The following is a 17,266-nucleotide window of genomic DNA, read 5'->3' on the forward strand; positions in this document are numbered from 1 at the left end:
TAAGCGTTTCCAGTTTTCTATTTTAACTATTCTTTGAATGCAAGTTGTTTGCTGAGATCATTATCCGCAATAGACAACGTATAGTTATCATACAAAATGCAAAATATGATGGATACCTTGAAGGTGTTTTATGTAGTATTAAACTATGTGTTCGCAGAGAGTTTTTTAAAAAAAAATATATTTTCGAATATATCGTGCATCTTTTTTGCATTTTATTGGAATCATTTTTCTTGAAGGTTTCGTACTGTCCATTGTTGTTTCAGTTTGTGAAGATGAACAAAAAGGCTTAGTCATTGTTAATTTTGCAGTTTAAAAAAAAATTAGCAGAATTGATCTTTGATTTAAATACCGAAAAAAATAGAAATGTGTAAAATTTTATTCTGTCTAAAACTATAACAAAATTTCACATAAAATTTCATTGCATATATAAAAAAAATCAATACTTATAGATTATCGTTGCTTATCTCAACGAGAATGATTTTCTCGCTTGAGCTGGAACAGCGAAAGTGAGAAAAGCAATCGAGTTGAGATGACCAATGATAATCTGTTTATCGCTATTTTGCCTATGACGACGTTGTCAATTTCAATGTCAATTTCGTTAACAACGCACGTGGCGTCCTTAGTTTCTAGCGATAATTTTTCCATCTCAAGCGAGTAGCATGATATGAAAATTATCACAAAAAAAGATCAAAGGAAAAATGCACAAAATAGCGATAATGGAAGTTAACCAATCAAATGTTCAACTCTTTTTTTTTTATCCTCGTACAAGTTTTAGTAACTATGTAACCTTAAGGATGTACATCTCTGAGGAGCTAAATATTTCTAGAATTACACTTTTTTTCTTAACCTGATTTTGGGGTTTATAAGACTGTAAAAAAATAATTGGTGAAGAAAAAATCATATGGTGGTGCACTTCTTTTTTTGCTACGGCCCTTTGGAAATGTACAATTTTGATGATTCTCCCATTTTTAATCGATTTTACCTATTTTTGGGCTATTATCATGAAAAGAATCAGTTCCACAATTAAACTTTTTCTCATACTTTCTATAAAGATGAAACGGACCAATCTGAATAAATTTTATTAAACAAAACTATAGGTAGGTGTTAGTATAAGAAAGTTTTATCATATTTTGACATTTTTTTGTGTAAAATTCACCATCCTGTAAATTTTGTATTTTTGTGATTTTTATCAGTTTTAAGAACAAAATGTATATTATTTCAACTTTTTTGTTATAAATGATTGAAAAAAAACATATCTAAGAAATTTGAAAAGACCAAAATGATATGGGATGTCCATGATTCTTGTAAAATCATTTTTTGTATCCCTCACCCATTTTCTCAAAATTTTGGGTAAAAATACTGACTTGAATGGTCTTAAAATTTGAAAACTGGATTACTCTGAAACCTTTCATGGTAAACACACAATTTTAACACTTTTCCCGCTTGTGTCACATATTTTGGAAATAATTGAAGAACGAGATGTCAACGAGACTTAAATGTCAGAAGAATACATCATTAAGTTTCAAAATTTTCTATAAAAACCTCAAATCAAAAATAATGTTGCCTTGAACATGTTGAAATACCTAAAACATATGTTCATGACCGAGACATTTTGTACTGCAATAAATTGTCGGATTTATTATATACAAATGCCAAATTAAAGGGAATCATTTGATTTCTACCCTTTGTGTTATGCAAACGGATGTGACGTACAATGGTTTTGCAGATGTTCACCAATATATTGACTTTCCTGAACACTGGATCTAGCGAGAGTGGTTACGGCATTTGAATAAGCCTATACTATTGCATGTGCAATACCCTAAATACAAATCCTCATTCAGAATGATGTCACAATAAAACAAATGAATTCTCACTGAATTGCAATTTGGATAACTTGTATTGTATCCAAAAATCGACCCCTTCTGTCTGGTTGTAAAAGGCAGTACAATTTTGTGTTAATTTAATCATTTCCATCAAAGAATTCATTCAACGAGATATTAATTTATACATGAGACATAGTCTATATCAAAATACTACATGTTACCTTTCAATAATTTATTCATGTGTGTTGGTTGGTTGCTGTTTCATTTGCGTATTCCAAAAGTCATTTTCATTTTATATCAGTTCATGCAGTTCTGAGTACCATTTTATTGTGGTGTTAATAACTGGGTTTTATGTTTATTCTTTAATTATTACGTTTCGCAAAAACCTAATTTCATTTAAAGTTGTCTGCGCTGTTAGATGATATTCTTGATGATCTATTGATTTATATATTATAACTTTTATGTACAGTAGGCCCGAGACCACAATTATTTCGGAGTTCATCTCTTTATCAACATAAATAAAAATAAAAAAAATCCCACCTGCACTTTCTCAATGAAATTTTTACAGTGTGGTATGCTACTGTTGAGACAAATTAAATCAAAATTATAAAATACTTCATCGGCGCTAAATCAAAATATGGACAATTTTATGTCTAGGGTGTCTTGAAATCTTTTGACAGCTTCCAAAGTGTTAATTTTTAACCTTCTTTTTACAGCTGGACCAAATCACTAATTTCCTTTAGAATTCTGAATCCAGTGTTATTTCAACACCCCCCAGTCTTGCAATTTTAGGCATTAAACATGGAGAAATAAATTTGGAAGGGGTATAAACAATATTGTCAACACTAGGGACTATATGTGTGGACAACGAAAATCAAGGGACGATAATTGTGGTCTCGGACCAGTACTTTTATTTTCTAAAAGATGAAAAAGTAATATTATTAAAGAATAAGAAACATTTAAATTTGTTGAATCGAACTGATAAAACCAAGGATATATAAATGCTGTACCTTTTTATCTAAAAAAAGTCTTCCGTTTGGACTAGATGTCTTTTCGAGACTCCTCTTTGTGAATACATTTTTCCCTTCATTTATATTCCATTATGTCTGTTAGATAAGTTTACCATACACTGTTCATTGTAGAGCAACCAACCACCCTTGAGGACAACTTCATAGAAATAGACATGTCCATACAGTCCAGGGGGTCATAACTTTTCTGATTATCACTTCATAACATCCAGGTTCCTGGTCTTCAAAAGTCCGCATTTAAAGTTGGTAGTGCAAGGTAAAACATGTCTTGTTACTCAAGTTAATGTTTTCGATGGTTTTAAACCTTTATCGCTTACACCATTAGAAGTTTGAACGCCACAAATGCTACAGGTATTTTCTTAATTTATGCTTTTTGTAAAAAATGCTGAATGTTAAGATAATTCATAAAATGCCTCCTAACCTTGTTTCTCATATTGAAATGTTTAAATCAAAATTCAGCAAAGATTGTTTAGTTTCATATTATTTAAAAAAAAAAAAATAGTGTTCACTAAGATGCGTTAGACCAAAAATAAATCATCATGCATCAACCTTAAAATGATTGAAATTTGAGGAAAAATCGAAAAGAAACAGAGGGAATATGGCTCGTCTATTTCAATGTCTGAAAGATAAAGTCAAACACATCAATTTTTATAACATACGCTGACACATCTTGAGCAGAACTGCTTACCCTTCCGGAGCACCTGAGATTACCCACAGTTTTAAGTTGGATTCCTTTTGCTATTTCAATGTCTGCAAAGATAAAGTCAAACACATCAATTTTTATAACATACGCTGCCACATCTTGAGCAGAACTGCTTACCCGTCCGGAGCACCTGAGATTACCCACAGTTTTTAGTTGGGTTCCTTTTGCTACTTATGATGTGTCTTCTGTACTAGTATTTGTCTGTTTTTTCTTTTAATTTTAGTCATGGCGTTGTCAGTTTGTTTTCGATCTATGAGTTTGACTATGAATAATCGATAAAAGTTTCGGAAATATTTTTGGACTTCGTATGTAAATCAGTGTAAAAAATTTAACTTGTTTCGACAATACTATTATCCGAAATTAAAGACCTGAAAAAATGAAATTTAACTATGTTAGGTAAGATTACTCTTGCTACATCATTTATTCACCGACTAACACTTATTTGACTGTGCCTTTGGTACCTTTCTTTTAAGTTGCATCAGTAATTGAAATTGATAAAGAATACCTAACAGACTTTATAAGAAATGATAAATAGTTTTATTATGGAACAATACATCAGAAACATTAAAATAAATATATAAAGGATGATGTACACATTATTTCATTGTATTTGTTGTTATATTGCTAAGAATTATAACACAATGACGTAAAAAATTCGAGCTATAGAAAAGTGAAATAAAATAAACACAGTACATAAATACAAAACTAAACATGAAACGTCTGTTCACCGTCACGAAATATGTAATTAATGATACTATAAAAAGAAGTAAAGGTATGGGAGGTAGTGATTGGAAAGAAAATACTGCTTCAAAATGGTTTCAAATTTATTCTTGTGTTGTTTCTTATTGTTGGCGTGGGTCAGTGCGTACAGATGTAGTGCTGAATGCAAATGTAGGTTCCATGGATTTGTTTTCAGTTTAATTTCTAAAAGATTATCACAAGAATACTATTCATGAGATTAAATAGATGCAATATCTATTAGTATATGCAGTATTGAATAAGACATATACTAGTGGGCATTAGTAAACCTGTATTTGCCTGCATTATTCATGTCAGATAAAAAAAAAATCAGCGAAATAGAATTAACTCAATATGTGACAGTGATCCGAGTTGAATACAATTGATTTTGACATGTTTTCATCTTTCATAAAAAGTCAAACCTGCCTTTTGTGTACCCTTAAAGGATTATCAGAATGTTTATACAAACACCGTTGTAAAGTTCACAAATGTGAAAACCTACACTGGATACGGATTCCGTTCAAGAATTGAGATTTTCGTGGCACCAATGGCAGGACTATGTGAATCCAATACAAGCTTTATTACTAATAGTGACAAGTTCATTTGAATTAAATTTGATTAAAAATGACGAATTAATCTTAAGAGGACATGCTCCTTGTACCTTTGCATATACAGGCACTATCAAGTGTATGCTGATGACACAAAAGGTTGACGAGTGTATCAGTTACCTCCACGTAGGTCCGGATTAATATATGGAAATGACTACTGAATAATTGTTTGCTTACCAATTAAAGATCAATTGTATTTTTCCGTTTTAATAGACCTATCTTTCCTTTTTATGGGTCTATCATTTTTATGATAAAGTCAGAAACATTATATGTTATTCAGGTTTCAGACATTGCATATTATTTCACATTCATATAATAAACCCTATCTGACACCTGTATTATGATTATAGTACGTATAACACCTGCCTTAGGTTAAACTGATGTCATACTAAAATTAAAAATTAAATGTTTCAACAGTCTTTTGAAGTTGATGAAAATGTCTAAATTCTTTAATTTAATTATTTTAAATCTTACTTTGACATTACATCACACATAGATATAGTCAAGCGTTTGGATATATATGGTCTGCACCGAGATTTTGCTAGATGTAATACAGCATGTACACAGAAGAGAATATTGTGCAAAATATGAAGAATGTCAAAAACGGACAAACAGAAAAAATTAAAATAATTGTGTGCGAAAATATGTAGAATAGAAAATAATTAAAAAACCCACTTCATTTCTTAAATTATGTCTTTCACCGGAAAAGTAAATTTCGCACCCCTGAGTGACGTCATTTACCTAATAGAAGCCGCGCCTGTATCCCTGCTCTATACAAATTTCCAGCATTTTCAAAAACGTCATTTATAAGAGGAGTATAGAAGTAATTTATGTTCCGTAAGTACTAATCTTGAATCTCATACGACTGAGGGAGGGTGAACATCATATTAGATTTAAGTTGTTTTAACTGGTTCAACCCATCATTAAGAATTTATTTTCTATACAAGGCTCAATGACACAAAAAAACAATGTTCTATGGAATATTGGATTGCAGCATCTAGCATGTCTAGTCGAGACAAAAGGCGAAATATTGCATATCAGGTGCAAACGGAAAGTATTATTTTTCAATACTGTCATTCACATATCTGTCTTTGGAATTTTCGGATCTACAAAGACCATGAACTTTGGCTCCGATAAACTAATCGTAAGTATTGTAATGTAACAATAATGTTCAAAACAAATTTATGGGACAAGTCGGCATATTCGTATTTGCTATCATAACAATACTAAAGTGTCTGTAAATATCGGCCTTGATGTTATGAATTGTCATTTCAACGTGTGTATCATGAAAACTGACATCACTCATTCTTTATGTGAAAGTTATTTGTTTTGAAAAAAAAAGCATAAGACATAATTACATAAATGTAATCTACAGTTGGACATGTAAGATTTATCATTATACAGTTTAAATACAGTTTAAATAGTTCAACAATATTGGTTCTTTCTTTTGTACAGGTTTCGCCCTCCTAAGACAATGTTTGGCAGTGAATTACAACAAGGGTTTAAATATAAAAACAATTCTTGATACCAACTTATTGCTTAAAAATCAAATTAAGTAAGGACACTAAAAAAGCTGGTTGTATAACACATGTGAGATACAAAAATTTGTTTGTGTATCCATATATATAAACTAGGTATGCACAATAGTTTTAGATATCGTTCCATTCCTTACTCAAAGGGATCTGCAAAAGAAAAGGAAAGATATGCATATCCTTTCAAGGACATAAAATCACGACAAGATTTGAAGCACAAGCGGTTCTTGTCCACGTATAAAGCACATGTACGCTGTAAAATATACGGTCGCGACGAAAAAACAAAGTGCAGCAAGATCTACATTATGACATGTTCACTTAAAATTCATTCATAAATATTTTGCATCAAGTTTCAGTACACACACATTTAAAATGAACCTGCTTTCATGGCAACCTCTCAGTGGAAAAAAAATGGGTTTCACACCCAACAAAATTTAAAAGTAAACTAACAAACAGACACAAGCATCGGCCAAAAATATGCCGAATTCCACTGTGGGAAATCAATTCCCCTTTGGCTTTACATGGCTGAATATGATTTATGATGATGAGAAATGTATTGTCGAAATGCGCATCTGGTGCAGAAAAATTGGTACCGTTACTGTTATTACTACCACTGGGTCGTTGCCTCTGCTGATGGACTGTTAGTCCCCAAGGGTATCACCAGCCCAGAAGCCAGTACTCCGGTACTGGCATGAAAATACGGATGTTTGTGTTATAAAATTTGCTGTCACAAAATGATAAAAATTATTATAAAGTAAGGAATGTATCTCCCCCTTGCAAAGCTCTGATTCCTTTCGCGGATTTGGCTAAACTTTGTGATTATAGCTCTTCATCTTTTATATAAGCTTTGGATTGTACATATCTTGACTACGAGCATCACTGAAGAGACATGTATTGTCGAAATGCGTATCTGGTGCAGAAAAATTGGCACCGTTGATGTTATAACAGTGTCAGCTATTACAAATACAGATGGCACGAGCCAATCACTATCGATTGACCAATCAAACATGAAAGCACCTATACATTTGGTAAAAGAATCAAAGAACTTTGAATTCTACATTGGAAGTTCAGTTACTTTAAAAAAATCTGTTGTGCTAAATGTCCTCTATTTCATATTAAAGTAATGGCAAATTCGATCCAACACCGACCAATCATCAAAATGAAATATTTAACTATACTGATATACGGTAGTATTTAAAGTTCTTTGTATCAGTTCAGTTTTCAAACACACCGAGTTTTCCATACACAAAAATTCTCAATAGCTAGAATGTGCAAATTCTGCTTCAGATTTGTTAGCTACGTTTTTGTTATTAGTGGATAGTTAAACAATCATTTTTTTTAAATGATCCGAAAAGCCTTCTTAAGTCAAAATCACTGCTTTATGTTCCTGCCAAGTGGAACTTTTGAGTTTTTCTTCATTTTTCCAATTCTGATTAGCAGTTGATTAGAAAGATATACAAGGTAATCAGAACTCGCATAGACACTTGCATCAGTATAGGCTAACATCTCATTTAGTCTCTGTATTGGTGCTAACATGTAATTAGGTAAAGTTTTGAGAAAAAATGCAAACATTCAGTTCTTTAATAGAAAAACGATGTAACTTAATTTTAGCTAGAGACCAAGAGGATCACTCGTTTACTAAGAGGTGTTATTGTCTATTCATTATGTTACATTCCAAACACTTTTCATATTTGGCAAAACAACAACAGACAATAATCTTACAATACTTATGTTGACACTTTTAAACATAACTTTTCAGTATCTTCAAAACCGAGTTTATAATCTTGATACACAATTATTATAATCCTTTACTACGCCAATATTTTACTTAAGTGCGAACCATTTTAGTGAAAATGTAACAAGCTGAGCTCAAAGGGTAAAGCTGTAAACGCGTTATATTTAACTTTGGTGTCACTGTTCCTTAATATCCTAAGAAACTATTGTGATTGAAAACGCATATCTATATGAAGGTACATGTGTCTAAAATAACCTTAATGCAAAACTGGTATTTGCTGCATACGTTTTGGACAAGGGCAAGCATTAGTCTTTACTAGCCAGTCGAGTTCACCGACCCACATAAAGGGTTAACAACAAAAGGGGTAGTGCCAGCTTCGTGGTGCGCTTCTGTACATACCAAATCTACAATTGCACGTTTAACAAAATATTTGTGCTGAAAGTTATTAAAGAAGAACAGAAGTAGGTATTTTTTTAATTAAGAAATAGAACAACAGATACAGGTAAAGGTAACAAAAATATTTAAACTATCAACCAAGAAACGTTTTTCTAATTATATTTTGAGCTTTTATATAATTGACCTTTTACATTATAAAATTGTACTGAACCCTTCACATACTCGTAGGTGTCGAAACATGAATTAAAGTCAATATTATATAATAACTCATTTTGAACAGTAAGTGCTGTAAGGGTTATATGTTTGTGATGGTTGTGCACTATTTGTGTATATGCATGTTTCATGAGGTTCGCTAAAACCATGAAAAAGATTGTCAGCTGAGAATGTCTTTGCTGTATCTTTGGGTGCGATTGTCTTTCTTTAAGAATAAACCTGGTTGTAGACGCCGTTTATAATATCATCAAAATTATCAGATATATGTTACCTTCATATTATTATGAGACTGAATTCATACAGGAATTTCTTAGGTAGAAAGATACGAAGTAAGCAATATCATTTAACTCGATTTATGAGTTTGACCGTCCCCGGTAACTTTTATCCCTCTTTCATACTCGCTGACGGTGTCAGCAATCTTGGCAGTTTAATTGTGAGCAGAAATTTCTTGTCTGACTTTTCTACAGATTTAATGGCAAAGTCATGATTATCTGACGAAATGGTTGCTTTCAAAATATCAATGTCCTTGGAAACTTGGTTCTTAAAATAACACAGCTTTGCATTACTTCGAAATTTCAATTTATACACATGCTGATTAAGCTGGGATGTTTACTTCAAATCTGAAAAAAAATCCTGTTTTTGTGTTTTGCTGAGGAGTTGTCTAAATGCTTTAAAAACACTAAGAAAGCATCAGCTACAGTGTAGTATGTAGGACTATCAATTTCGCTCTGATGATAAATTATTATTGGCGATATTATATTCCACCATTATAACTATACTATGTATTGCATTTTTAATTGCATTGAACTTTCCTAGTACGACAAATGGCTGACCCGTGTTAAGAGAGAGGGCCATATCTCTTGCACATTAAAGACACCCTTGTAGATTTCGCAGCACTCGCACCCGCAAAGTAGAAAGGAATTAATATTAGTTAGTGGTCTCCCAATCCACTATAAATACCTATGTATAAACTATTAAATTTTCCTCGGAGTTCAGTGTTTTTGTGATTTTACTTTTTGCTACATGAAGGAAAAAAAAGTCAAACAGAAATTAACAACAACTATATTATACGCGTCTAGGCCGGTTGAATTCAAAGCATCGATTGATTTAAATTTCCTTTTATTATGCACGGGTGAATCCACTCGATTTGCCTATTAAAGAAAAGAAATGAATTTAATTTCCCAAATAATTTATAAAGTATAAAATCAAAGTTTTTCATCTGTTGCTCAACATGTGTTGGAATTGACGAAACCTACATTTTGGTCACGTGGTGATGAACGTCAATTGACTGATTTGACTACAACACGTATCCCAGACGTGCTATATTGTGATGTAATATTACATTATATCCGTTCATTAAGTAACAGAAAGAAGAATAAAACAGAAATGAACCGACATGTTTCTTTTTATAAGATACACGATTAATAGAATTCGAACCACTATTGGTCTGTGCGATTATCCCAAAAATATACACATAATTAAAGAATGTTCCTAAATAAACATAATATTCATTTATAATATTAAAAGGTGTATACTTTTATACTATAAATATCTAATATTATGCTACAAATTTGCAACTATATCCATTCCTATATATATGTATAATGAACCTGAAAAACAGTATGGCAAAAATCTCTTACTACGTACAGATTAGTTTTCTGGACTACGAATCTGAAAATTCCTATCCAGGAAAAAAATGTGTGAAACTAATAGGAATTCTGCATCATTTTAATACAGTCCATATTTACACCTGGATATTACTACACTTTGAAGTCTGTCTGCATAACTTTTGGCTTTAATACATTTTATTATTATACAAATGCATGTACATTGATAGATACTGGGAACATATGTTTAGTCGAAATCTAATAATATGATTCCTCGCACATACATCAGAAGATCAGTATTAAGAAATTAAAAACACTTTAGTCTTTATAAGTAAAATGTATTAACAAATGTTGTCGATCGTTATTAAGACAGAAATGTACATGTATACCGACGTATATTGATTTGTGTTGAGCTGACGTTGTGTAAGGGGTTGATTTTTCATTTACCTGCAAAAAGACTCAACCTTGTTACTATCGAGTACAACTAAAACAAAAAAAATAATAGTACAAGTGCATCATAAAAATCAGTAGATATTAACGGAATAAAATCAATAATTAGATATTACCGGACCACATGACTGCTATAAATATATGCGGGAACATCCCTTCATAGAGTAGGGAACTACAATATGAAACAATGGAGATAGGGCGGGATTAGGGTGAATAAATTGTCCTGCATTTTTTTCAAATTGAGTTCCCCTGTTAAAATATAAATAACTCTCCCGAACCGGTGTACATTTTTACGGGTAGATAACATATGCCCAATAGAGAATATATGTATTATATATGTTATAGATAATGCATATTTTAAGGTATTTCTTGTCGTAGAACACACCGAGGGGTGTCATGATTGATCAAATGAAAGACCGACCGGAGGGAGGTCTTTCTTTGAACAATCCTGACACCCTGAGGTGTGTTCTACGACAAGAAAAACCTTAAAATATGCATTATCTGACTTATATACCGTCAAAAAAATATTAATTTTATAAAGATTTGTAAAATTTAGTATCCTATTTTACCGACACCACTAAAGTGGGATATTCCTTTCTAATGCGTGCAGGTTTAAATACGCCCCGCGGCTCATTTATAATGTGAAATAAAACTCACAAAATAAATTTAGATATAAACTTTTTAAAAATAATTATCCATACACTATAAACAATATTACTTTAACTGCATGAAGTAAGACACAAATGTATTGTTACTTTCCGCTAACGGTGTATGACAAATACAAGACACATTGTAAGTACTTTATTGTACCACTTAGCTTATGGAAAAGGGGGAGGGGGTATGTTTTTTTTCCTTCTATTTGTTATGTTATTTCTATCGCGGAAAAGTGGTTATTTTTTAACAATTTTACTTGAATCGAATGAAAAATTAAGAAATATTGTCTTTTGAATAGCAATACATTTTATTAAAAGATAATCAGGATATAAATATATACCCCCGGCACCCGACCCTTTCGTTAGTTACGTTAATGTTATTCAATAGAATATACGATTATCTTATTGATAGAGTAAAAGGTATACATAAATTTTAAAAAGTTAAGAACTGACACGAAGACGAATATAAATACATGTAGGTCACAGTATGATTTCCTATTCAGGGTGTATCATCGTTCTGAACATGCATGAAATATTTGCCACTGGACGTTTAGCAAGCAACCAAAAATCAATCAACCTATTCAGTTTGACTCAATAAGATTTTCAAAATCTTACACACGAATATGTTTAATCTTGATTTATTTTATGAAAGTCTACATTAAAATTCATCTGACATATATGATAATGTTTCTTTATTGTAGCGATAAATTAAGAAAACCTCACGTTATTTGTCTCTAAAATTAAAATACGGGACTACAATGACGGTTTCTTTTACACCTATAATTATAGATCATCGATTGAATAAAATAAATTTCCAAATCGGCAACAAAAATCTATTAGACGAATAAAGTTTTGAAGTAAATCATAGTAAATTATAGATTGCATGTTTATCAAGGAAAATAATGACCTCAAACAGGTCATTATTTTATGCCTTGGAGCATATATCATTGAACCATGGTATCGTCCGGGTTGATTCTGAAAAAGAATGACCTGTCGTTCTGAAAGAAAATAACTCCATATAGGTATATAACTATAGTTGATTTACTCATGTTTAATACAATGTTGTTTTAAATGTCCATATTTATTATGATTATGTTTAAACTATGCATGCTATTGTTTTTGTATATGATATATAAGTTGGCAATAAATTTAGTATTTTACAACAGTCTAAAGAATTACATCCTCACTATTAAATAATGTGTCTTGTGAACTACTCATATTTATGATGGTTGGCTAATCAGTTAATAATGATTGGAACAGTTGCAGTTGTATAATCTCTGGTTATTCCCAATATAACATAGTAAGCTACAGTTATATCATTATATAAAATTGATTAACGACTTCATTTGCCATCATAAAGAAAACATATACAAGAAATGTAACTTTTATGAAAAAAAGTGAAGGAGGTCTTGGAATGATAAACAGAGAAAGTTAAGTGATTTTTTTTATGGGTGAAAAGATAAATGGTAGGTGAAGTCCAAATGGATTTTTTTTTTTTAATTAAACTTTTTCAATAAATCATTATGAATTAAATGTCTTATAATCCTGATACCTTTGATAACTATTAAATGTAAATATAACGGCATTTGATGAGACTGTCATCAAAGTGAGAGGCTTAGCGCTATAAAACCAGGTTTGATCCACTATTTTCTACATTTCAAAATGCCTGTACCAAGTCAGGAATATGACAGTTCTTGTTCATTCGTTTTTGATACGTTTTGTTATATGATTTTGCCATGTGATAATGGACTTTCCGAATTGATTTTCCTCTAAGTTCAGTATTTTTGTGATTTTACTTTTTTCTTATCTTCTACATGAATCTGGATACTTAAAATCCATTGCTTAACAAAAAAGCAAAATCTCTTATTTATACTTAGAAATACCTAAAACATAGGTCAGAAATTGCACCGGTCAAACTGACAAACCAAAAAAACGTTAGAACCATTATACAACAAATAATATGAGGTAATACATATAGATAAACATGATAAATGGGCACTTCTTAATATTTAATCATTGGATAAAAGACAATATAATATATGTAAAAGGCTTATTGATGATAAATATAGAGTATCGAAAGACAATAACAATAAAATCCAAGGAGTAAAGTAAATAAGGGAAACAGTAGTATACCGCTGTTCTAAACTCATAAATCCATGGACAAAAACAAAATCGGTGTAACAAACTAAAACCGAGGGAAATGCATTAAATACAAGAGGAGAACAACGACACAACACTTAAATGTCACACACAGAAACGGACCAAGCATCAGACAAAATCCCACGAAAAGAACAAATATAACATCAAAACCAAATACATGAATTTGGGATAGACAAGTACCGTGACACGTAAACAAAGACTCATAAAACCAAAGGACATTTAATCAACAGCATGAACAATTTTAAATAATTAATAAGAAACAACACGAACTCCACTAAAAACCGGGAGTGAAATCAGGTAAGTCATCAATAAGTTAAAATGTTACAGTAATTGAATTGCTTAAATAATCCATAAAAGAAATATATACCAAATCATTGGAAATATACATATTAAAAACAGAAGATTCATCAAACACTATTGCTAAGTGTAAAAACTCTCGTGTAGAAAGGGACAATAGGATAATATTCACAAAATCATTTTTTTCTAATGCATTTAATGCTACAGATATTTTTTTATAATTCTATCAAAACATAGCAAAGATAATTCTTTTGAGTTTACAAGGTGACGAAAAGAACTAAATATAGATATAAAACAAACCAAATATTAAATAAACATTTAATTCTATTTTCAATTACATAGAAAACAATAACTGAAAATGTATCTATGGAAATTATTAAATTATATATCATATGTAGGTACACATCTTTTTACATGGAAAATTAAGAACATCAATTTGGTTTCAGTGTGAGGGGTACGAGATACTTATCAACAAAATGTTAACGAATATACTTATTTAAAGTTTTAAGGAAGATAAATATTCTATATAAAACAAAATTCATAGTGAAAAGCATATAATAACTTTTTGCACTACTTTTCGGACAATGAATACATACACAGGTTAACTAGTTAAGCATTAAAAGGTCAAGAACAATATCACTGTCAATGATTATGAGTGCAAATTCGAAAAGGAAATTGTTCCTTAAACCCGTGATATGTCTTTTAGTTCTATTCTTATATGTAAACACTATATTTAAAAGAATATGTGAATACGTTAATAACTGACTACTTTTTTACTGGGCTTTTCCCTGGAGATTCAATCATTAATAACAGGGATACTCAGGCTAACGCTGTATGAGTGAATTGGTATAACAACACATATGAAATAAGCGATATTTACTTTGAAAATAAGAAGTTTGGTATGACGGCCAATGAGAGAAATGTACGAATCACTTTTCTGTACAAACACACACACACATACACACAAACACACGAATTCATTACTTCTCATACCCATTTACAACGACAATGAGTGTTACAGAATTTCTTACTTACATAACTAGGATTGAGTTTCGATTGTACATACATTTAAACAAGTGTGTTTCACTTTGAATGGATAAAGTTTGATCATATCATTCAAGTACCAACAAAATTATATATTTTTAGATAAGGAAGTTTGTCTGTCTTTTCTAAAGATCCCTTGAATTCTAATTTTATGATTTATTGGAACGTGTTGGGAATCTATGGTCAATCAACTGTAAATGAATTATTTATTTGTAGAAAACCAAACAAAATTTTAACAGATGCAACTTCACGATGTATGAATGCAACTGTCCCTGACTTCCTATATACTTGTAAATGAGGCCAACATTTTTGTCATAGTAAATGTTTCAGATGTTATGAAAATTCACCAGCATGATTGTTTTTATAAAATAAATATATTGTAAAATGTATCATTTTCAAAAAACATGCGGAACTGTAATTGTCAAATTGTCAACCAAGTGTCAATATATGTCCAATGAACCAGATAAAATAGCAAATACGTCAATTTATAAAAGTAAACCATTATAGGTTATACGCCATTATATGTATTCTCGATTCGTTTCGTGACCTTCACCATCTTACTTTAGCATTTTTAAAGGACAGTTACCACATTGAACGTTATCCAAAACATCTTATCTTTTCATATGTCGATGTTTGATTGATTAGTTTACTTTTGACGTGAAAAAACTACAGTACAGAACATGTCTGTCATAAAACATTGCATTGTGCAAATAACTTATCTCGTTCTTAACTTAAATGCATTGAACATGTTATCATATGACCATTTATAAACGGATGTAATGAAAACAAAATACTATTTTAAGGCTTCAAACAATGATTAAACAAATTGTGTTTCTATTTCCTTGTTATGATATTTTACAAGTGTATACTAATTTTGCTAAGTGACCGCCTATATTGCTTGAATACGAGTAAAACAAGATACCATCAGTAACATTTTTACAACGATTTCATGCGGAAGTTTTCTTTTCCAGTTTCATCTTCCCTTTAATTCTACTTTCAATCAGTCGTGCAATTCGTATACCGTGAAGCAACACGTATATATCCAGCGCCTAAATGGAAAAGGTAAGATTCATGTATTCGATTAAGTATGCAGAGTAGGAATCGCTGAATCTTTCGACTGATCCGGTTTCGGTACTTTTGAAGTTCAATTTTTGAATGTTACATTGATTTGATTCTCTTACTATTCAAGAGGATTTGCGACATTTGAACCACAATACATTGCGATTTATTAGACAAGAAATATGCATTTATGTTATCCTCAAATACTTTTATTTCATATCATATCAAATTACTTCTACGTTATTAAGAATACAAGTATTAATACTTTGATCAATGTTAACTTATCCGTGTTATCAATCGCATATATCTTTCTATCATAAACAGGATATTTGAAGACATCAATATTTGTTAGTAGCTTCTCTGTCTTTTCATCCTTGGATTTAGTGTTGACAGTGGTACACATTTAAGATTTCTTGTTATTCATATTTTAAGTTCCTTCAGTTTAATAGTTTATCAAACATTTTACTATTTTAGAAATAACAACTTCATCTTTCAAACAAATAATGAAATACTCTGCAGTTTTTTTTACTAATGGTTCGAATTCAATAAGCGTATTTTTTAGTAGTTTAATTTAATTCAACTAATATTTTTTTTGGGGGGAGTAGTAATTTAAACCCAATCTTTAGTGATACAGTATAATTTTTACATGACATTTAGCTTCGTTTCTTCACCAATAACATTTTTTTATGATAAAGTAAAAAGAACATGTAGCAGGCTATGAAATTTAATGTTAATGTAGTAGACTCTTGAACGTGTCAAGATTTTCTGCATTGGTCACCTCGGCAGGTAATGTGTTCAAATCTCTTATTGTAAGTGGATAGAAAAAAATCTTTCCAGATGTTAGTCTTGCATGATGGTATTTAGAAAGAGTAAGCATGCATGTCTTGGTTACCTGTCTGGTGGAATTAGTGTGTCGTCAGAAATAGCCTTTATTTCCTCTTTTGAAATCTTATATACTAGGTTTAGTCTAGCATTCTTTCTTCTCTCCTCTAGGGTTGGACATTTTAGTTTGAGTAGCATGGATTTAACTGATAATGTGTTGTGGCACCTGTTTGTTACATACCATGCTAATCTTCGCTGTACACACATTAAATTCATAACTGAATACACGTAATTGTATCTTTCTTACAGATTTCATGAACGGAAACTCCAGAAACCAAAGAAAATTCATATGATTCAAATCTATTTGGCATCAAGACAACTACGTACTGGGTAATGGA

The 17,266-nt window shown here is 31.0% G+C and overlaps 1 protein-coding gene across 1 annotated transcript in view; it reads right to left on the bottom strand.

Annotated features, from left to right (window-relative positions):
• Positions 1-17,066, bottom strand: part of LOC134689997 (alpha-amylase-like) — a 124,946-nt gene extending 107,880 nt beyond the window's left edge. The window contains exon 1 of the mRNA XM_063549968.1: positions 16,939-17,066. Coding sequence (XP_063406038.1) covers positions 16,939-17,066 — 128 coding nt within the window. The remainder of the gene's footprint in view (positions 1-16,938) is intronic.
• Between the last annotated feature and the right edge of the window lie 200 nt (positions 17,067-17,266).

This window comes from Mytilus trossulus, chromosome 11 (assembly GCF_036588685.1).
Source record: "Mytilus trossulus isolate FHL-02 chromosome 11, PNRI_Mtr1.1.1.hap1, whole genome shotgun sequence".
Lineage (NCBI taxonomy): Eukaryota > Metazoa > Mollusca > Bivalvia > Mytilida > Mytilidae > Mytilus > Mytilus trossulus.